The sequence below is a fragment of the Chiloscyllium plagiosum genome, chromosome 17 (assembly GCF_004010195.1).
Source record: "Chiloscyllium plagiosum isolate BGI_BamShark_2017 chromosome 17, ASM401019v2, whole genome shotgun sequence".
Taxonomy (NCBI): domain Eukaryota; kingdom Metazoa; phylum Chordata; class Chondrichthyes; order Orectolobiformes; family Hemiscylliidae; genus Chiloscyllium; species Chiloscyllium plagiosum.
In genome coordinates, this window is record NC_057726.1 from 53,974,101 (window position 1) to 53,980,864 (window position 6,764).

The 6,764-nt window shown below is 38.4% G+C and overlaps 1 protein-coding gene across 4 annotated transcripts in view; it reads right to left on the reverse strand.

Annotated features, from left to right (window-relative positions):
- The window catches only part of plekhg4 (pleckstrin homology domain containing, family G (with RhoGef domain) member 4), a 223,422-nt gene that overhangs the window by 167,013 nt on the left and 49,645 nt on the right, over positions 1-6,764 (reverse strand). For all 4 annotated transcript variants that reach the window (XM_043707122.1, XM_043707121.1, XM_043707119.1 and 1 more), the window contains exon 2: positions 2,825-3,022. In XM_043707122.1, coding sequence (XP_043563057.1) covers positions 2,825-3,022 — 198 coding nt within the window. The remainder of the gene's footprint in view (positions 1-2,824; positions 3,023-6,764) is intronic.

Genomic DNA, 6,764 nt, shown 5'->3' on the forward strand with positions numbered 1-6,764 from the left:
GAAGCAGGGAGCCTCTGGGGTGGAAGGTGGGGTAGGCTTACCATCTCCCCAGCCCCACCCCCCTCCCATTTATCTCTCCACACTGGAGGCTCCCTGCCTTATTCCTGATGAAAGGCTTTTGCCCTAACGTCGATTTTCCTGCTCCTCGGATGCTGCCTGACCTGCTGTGCTTTTCCAGCACCACTCTAATCTTGACTCCGATCTCCAGCATCTGTAGTCCTCACTTTCGCCATAAATAATAATCCATACAAGCTTTACAAAGACAGTTCATGTAAAGAAAGAAAAGTTTACATTTCTTTCTCTCCCATGTTGTATTTTGTCCATTAGGGAAGCAAAATATATAGCAACTTTATTTGTTTTGTTTTAATTATTCACACAAACAAAACGGGAACAATAATGCTCTGATGTGTCAATTAAAATTGAATAACAGGAAGCTTAACTTACCTTTTGTTTGTGTGGAGCAAGTGGGTTTCACTGGCTGGACTAACATTTATTGCCTATCCCCATTTGCCCTGAGATAGTGATAATGAACTGCATTCTTGAACCATTATTTGCCCTGAGATGATGATGGTGAACTGCATTCTTGAAACGCTGCAGTCCATTTGGTGTAGACACACACACAAGCAATGTTGTCTAGGACAGAATTCTAGGATTTTGACCGAGGACAGTGAATGAGCAGCAACATATTTCTGAGTCAGGAACTCCAATACTGATCATACCAAAATCTTGCTTCAGATGATTTATGATAAGAATGGATTTCTCTTTAATTACTATATCTGGATTACTTCTTCAGAACATCCCCATTTTTAAAAGTGTGATTGAGCTATATGGTATTTTCAATTCATTTATCATGAAAGTTTAACACACTTTTAAAGCAGATAAGTTTTAACAATAGGATACAAAATGTTTGACCTTATTATGTTCTATGAAATGTCTTTAATTTATTCAAGGTTAAAATGTTTTGAAGGTTAAAATGTTTTGATGGTTTAAATAAATGAAAGGGCTGAAGCTTAAGTATAATGCATAGAAAATGTGTCGTTTCAAAAGACATATTCCACACTAACTTTGAAAGCTAAGTGAATTCAGAACATTTCATAAAAAACAGAAAATGTCCACTGTGCTCAAGATATTTAGTCAAATAAAGACATCTACAGCAACAGCATTTTAAATCCAGTTGGATTAAGCCCCTAAAAAAATCCTATGAACTTTGAGATGGAACACAATGAAAATAAATCCCTGAAATCATTTAACACATTGCAGCGCAATGCAAAGACTTCCAGTGCACTGAGACACTTGTTCAGAAGCTGTAGTTAGGGGAATTGCATAATATGTCTATTGCCAAATCATTGGGACTAGAAAAGCAATATCAACATTTTTAGCATTTTAATTTAAAGTTTAATTTAAAGAAATCTATTTTATCAGTTTACTCCATTATAACCCTGAGATTGTTTCAAATTAATTTCCATTATGCCATGGTAATGGTGGGTAATAAGATGACTGCCAAGGCCTTTTTCCTAGGATAGGGGAGTTCAAAACTAGGTGGCATAGGTTTAAGGTGAGAGGGGAAAGATTTAAAAAGGACCTGATGGGTAACTTTTTCAGGCAAACGGTGTTGTGTGTATCGAACAAGCTGCCAGAAGAAGTGGAGGCAACTACAATTACAATACTTAAAATGTATCCGCATGGGTATATGAAGAAAAAAGGTTTAGAGGGATATGGGCCAAATGCTGGAATAGGGGACTAGGTCAGATTGGGATGTCTGGTTGGTGTGGATGAGTTGGACCGAAGGGTCTGTTTCCGTGCAGAATGACTCTATAACAGTATTTGATCGGTCGTCTACTCTGTAAATGATTGCTTAAATTGCAGAAGCAAAAATGATCTAAGTGAGAAAACATATTTCTACTTTAATTTAAATTGTTTCAAAATGTATAGTGTGTCATAACATCATTTTAATAACTCATGAACTTATCTAAGATTATTGTGAAACACTATTTAAAATGGAGCATGTATTCTAAATTATAACTTGCATTTCACACCAAAATTAAGTTTACTGGACTGCATAATGGGTTTCATTTAATACTAAAATCTAAGTTGCTTCCTCATTTTAAAAGAGTGCAAAATGGATTTGGATTTATTCAACTAAATTCATGCAAAGTCTGATTGTATGAGGGTTTTAAATTAAATTCTATCTTCCCTTGCTACACAATTGATGTTTATAAGTCAATCCCTGAATTTATCAAATAGTTTCTGAGTTTACAGAGAATAATCAAAAAGCATAACCAGTTCTGCATTGTTAATTTTTTAAATCATTAATATCTGACACAGCAAAAAGTCAAGAATTTGCAGATTTGGCAGCATGTGAAGGGAGAGAAACAGAATTAACATTTTGAAGAAGAGTCATCGGACTCAAAATGTTAAATCTGTTTCTCTCGCCACAGATGCGACTACTATAGATGCCTTTTTTTTGACTAAATGTCTTCAGCATTCGATTTTTATTGTAAAATTATTCAGTCTGTTGCAAAGTTAATAGCAACTTTGCAGCCACATATGTTTCTGACTAATATTTTTGAGCTTCAAAATGCAAGAGCACTGTTAAAGGAACTGGCTTGAATGTGTTGCATTTTCTCCCACGCATGAGTTTTGAGTGCAGCTGTTAAGGATAACAAGACTTGCATTTTTAAAGACATTCAGAGTAACTAGAATTGCAGCAGTACAATAATCATTTATAATAGACACATTAACGGAGACAAATTATGGATATACATATCAAAGACATAAGCTCAACAAAGTGAATTATCCCCTTCCTTCACACATTTATACTTACACAAGCATCTTGTTGAATGCATTGCAGAATGTGCTTCGCAGGCACAAGGAAATCAATGAGGTAGCACAATCCGTCACCACGATATGCTTTCTCCACTACATCAAAAACCTGACACAGGATTGTGGATGCTGTTGCTTCAAAAGGTGGATAGAGTGCTGAAAGAGTACTTTGAATACAAGCATCCAAGGATTCAGAATCCTGTCAAAAGGAAAGCATAAATGAGTTAACAGCAGCTTTAAAAACATATAGTATTCTTGACGGAGTTCATAAAATGAAAAAGATGCATTTATAATCAGCCGTTTTGGCAATTAGACAAAATAGCAAACTCCAACTAATAATTTGTGTGTTCAATTTAATGAACAAACCATGACAAAAGGTCTTCAAACCAAAACATTTACTGAATTACTCTCTCTGAAATGCTTCAGACCTGCACAGAATGATCAAAATTTTGTTTTTAAATTCAGATTTCCAATAGTGACTGCTTTTTGGGGGTTATGGGGGAAGACACTACTAACTTAATTTGCACAATTTAGATTACAAGTTTTACTAAGTCATTTTGTATACCTTAGAAAGACTATTACAATAAAAATAGATGCAAGAAACCAAGCAGTAAACTCAATAAAGCAAACTTTTTAAAGCATGACTGAATTAATTTCTACAAATGAAATTATTTTTCTAGCACAGATTTTGCTGCTTTCATAAGAATCATTAACTTCTTTCACGAGTTTTGCTAATATAACAACTATAACACCAGAGGATGTGGAAACTATAAATACTAAAGTCTCTGCGCTGCATAATTCATAGTATTATCAAAGATGCCCCCATACGTAGAATTAAAACATCTAATTGCATGTAATATTAAAGCTGCGAAATAAAAGCTGAAATAAGGTCAATATTCTACATTTCACTAACACTTAGACAAATAGATGTGCCAGACACTCTGGTATCCTACAAAGTAAGTTGATGCTCTAGCTGCTATTCAGTTGCATAACTACACCAAACACGATTGAGGAAAGTGATCAAATTATTAATCATAATGCATGTTAAAGAAGCTGGGGACTGAACTGCTATTTTTGTGTGTGTATAAAGAGGTTGCATAAGGTTTTCTACTTTAAACTTGCATGCACAGCTGTCCAAACACTTGCATCAAATCCATCAAGAAATTACAGGACAGTTTGGTCAAAGGAGTTAAAAAGCTCCAATTGACTTAATAAACTTCATGGAAGACGTTTCACTATTGATGACAACTGCTTTGACTGAATTATAATCCTCTTATTGCATCTCAAGAATGTTGTGCTCCAGTAGTGAAAGGAACTTCATATTTCATATAGTTTATAACCATGCAGGTTGTATCTCAAGGTTGACCGTTACACAACAAATGTAACACATAAATAGCAAAACGGATTGCACAGTGAGGACTTTCACACATGATCACCAACTGTGTACCATTTGATAGCATGACAGATTGAATTATACCATTTTACCACTGATATTTTGTGATTAATTCTGAACAATTTCCAATAAGACGCAGGAAAGAACATAGTTGCAATGAGTCACTACACCCCTTAAACAACATCTCAATCTGCTACCCATGCCCCTTACTGATCCTCAACAATTTTCATATGAAGTAAATAAAACAAAAATATTTTTAGTTGTATAACTATCTTTTATCTGGAAAACACATTATGGATGTTCATGGATTTCAATAATGAGAGAGTCTCAGCAACAACCCTCTGATGCAGACAACCCCCATAATTCTTATCCAACATTCTAGTGATATCTCAAAAAAAACACTTAAGTCAGATATGACTTACGCTTCACAAAACCATGCTTACTCTGCTGAGCTGATACTTGGCCCAAGTGCAAGTTAATCTGTTTGATGATACATTCCAACATTGTCACAATGATAATCATATTATGTACGTTACACCAAAAGTTTAGATGATTTATGATTATCTTTCATCAAACTGCTTGAACATGTTACAACACACCTCTGTGGCAGGTCAGACGAGATCCTAGATCTTCTGGACCAGAGGGTAGGTGGCTATTACTGTGCTGCAAGACACAGCTATACTGGAGACAATGGTAAACCTACTCACGTTAGCAACTGCACACAATTAAAATAATTCTGGGCAGGTAAGTAACCAGAAGATGTGAGGTGCTGCATTTTGGAAAAGCAGATCAGAGCAGGACTTATACAATGAATGGTAAGATGCTAAGGAGTCTTTTTGAACAAAGAGACCTTGGAGTGCAAGTTCATAGTTCCTTGAAAGTAGAATCGCAGGTAGATAGGAGAGTGAAGAAGGCATTTGATATGCTTTCCTTCATTGGTCAGTGCATTGTGTATAGGAGTTGGGAGGTCATGTTGCAGCTGTACAGGGCATTGGTTAGGCCACTTTTGGAATATTGTATTCAATTCTGGTCTCCTTCCTATCGGAAGGATGTTGTGAAACTTGAAAGGGTTTAGAAGAGATTTACAAGGATGTTGCGAGGGTTGGAGAATTTGAGCTATAGGGAGAGGCTGAATAGGTTGGGGTTATTTTCCCTGGATCGTTGGAGGCTGAGAGGTGACCTTAGAGAAGTTTATAAAATCATGAGGGGCATGGAAAGGATAGATAGACAAAGTCTTTTCCCTGGGGTGGAGGAGTCCAGAACTAGAGGGCATGGGTTTAGGGTAAAAGATATAAAAGAGACCTAAGGGGCAACGTTTTCACACAGAGGGTGTTACGTTTATGGAATGAGCTGCCAGAGGAAGTGGTGGAGGCTGATACAATTGCAACATTTGAGAGGCATTTGGATGGGTACATGAATAGGAAGGGTTTGGTGGGATATGGGCCGGGTGCTGGCAGGTGGGACTAGATTGGGTTGGGATATCTGGTTGGCATGGACGAGTTGGACCGAAGGGTCTGTTTCTGTCCCGTACTCTAAGTCACCTGCAGCCAACCATTCCCATTCTAATGATTAAATTGAATTGGTCTGCACTCTTACAGTACAATGATAGTGTCCCTACCTCTGAGTTAGAAGTCCCACCTGCTCCAGGGATGTGAGTAATAACATCCCTGAACAGAATGCTTTAAAAAAAACTGAATAAAATCAAAATTGCAGAACTGTTTGAGTCCTTTTTCACATAAGCATAACCGGTTCTGATAATTTAATGAATTAGCTATTAAAAATGACCCCATCTCATTCTTTCACAGACAAATAAACAATTCAGACTGTTCTCCTCTTAGAAAACTGCTGGCAAATAAAATCTAAACGACTCATTCAAAAACCATCCATCGGAGGGCGACGAAAAGGGAGTGGCATCACTGGCGCATACATCACAGCCTGGAAGCAGTCATCTGCACTAAAGAGCAAATCGTCAGGCATCAGCCCCCCTGATCAGCAGCAGAAAGAGCATCCAGCAGAGGACAACTGAGAGGGAGAGCTATCACATTGCTTCGAAATGGGAATATCCGCTGTCCGTGCGCAGACTCATGTGCATTTGTGACCAGTTCGAATGGGCCTCGGGGGCCAAGGTAAACCGAGGCAAGAGCGAGGCCATGCTCTTCGGGAACTGGGCCGATCAATCCTCGATCCCCATCACCGTCAGGACCGACCACCTGAAGGTGCTGGGTATTTGGTTCGGAGGGGCTGGGGCGTGCGCCAAGTCTTGGGAGGAGCGTATCAGCAAAGTGAGGCAGAAACTGGGCAGATGGAAGCTACAGTCGCTCTCCATCGCGGGAAAAATGGTCATCAGGTGTGAGGCACTGTCATTGCTGTTATACGTGGCACAGGTCTGGCCTATTCCCAGAACCTGTGCTGCTGCAGTCACCCGGGCCATCTTCCAGTTTATATGGAGGTCAAAGATGGACCGGGTCCGAAGGGACTCGCTGTATAAAGATCTGGGCAACGGGGGAAAAAATACACCCAATGCCATCCTCCACCCTGATGACCACCT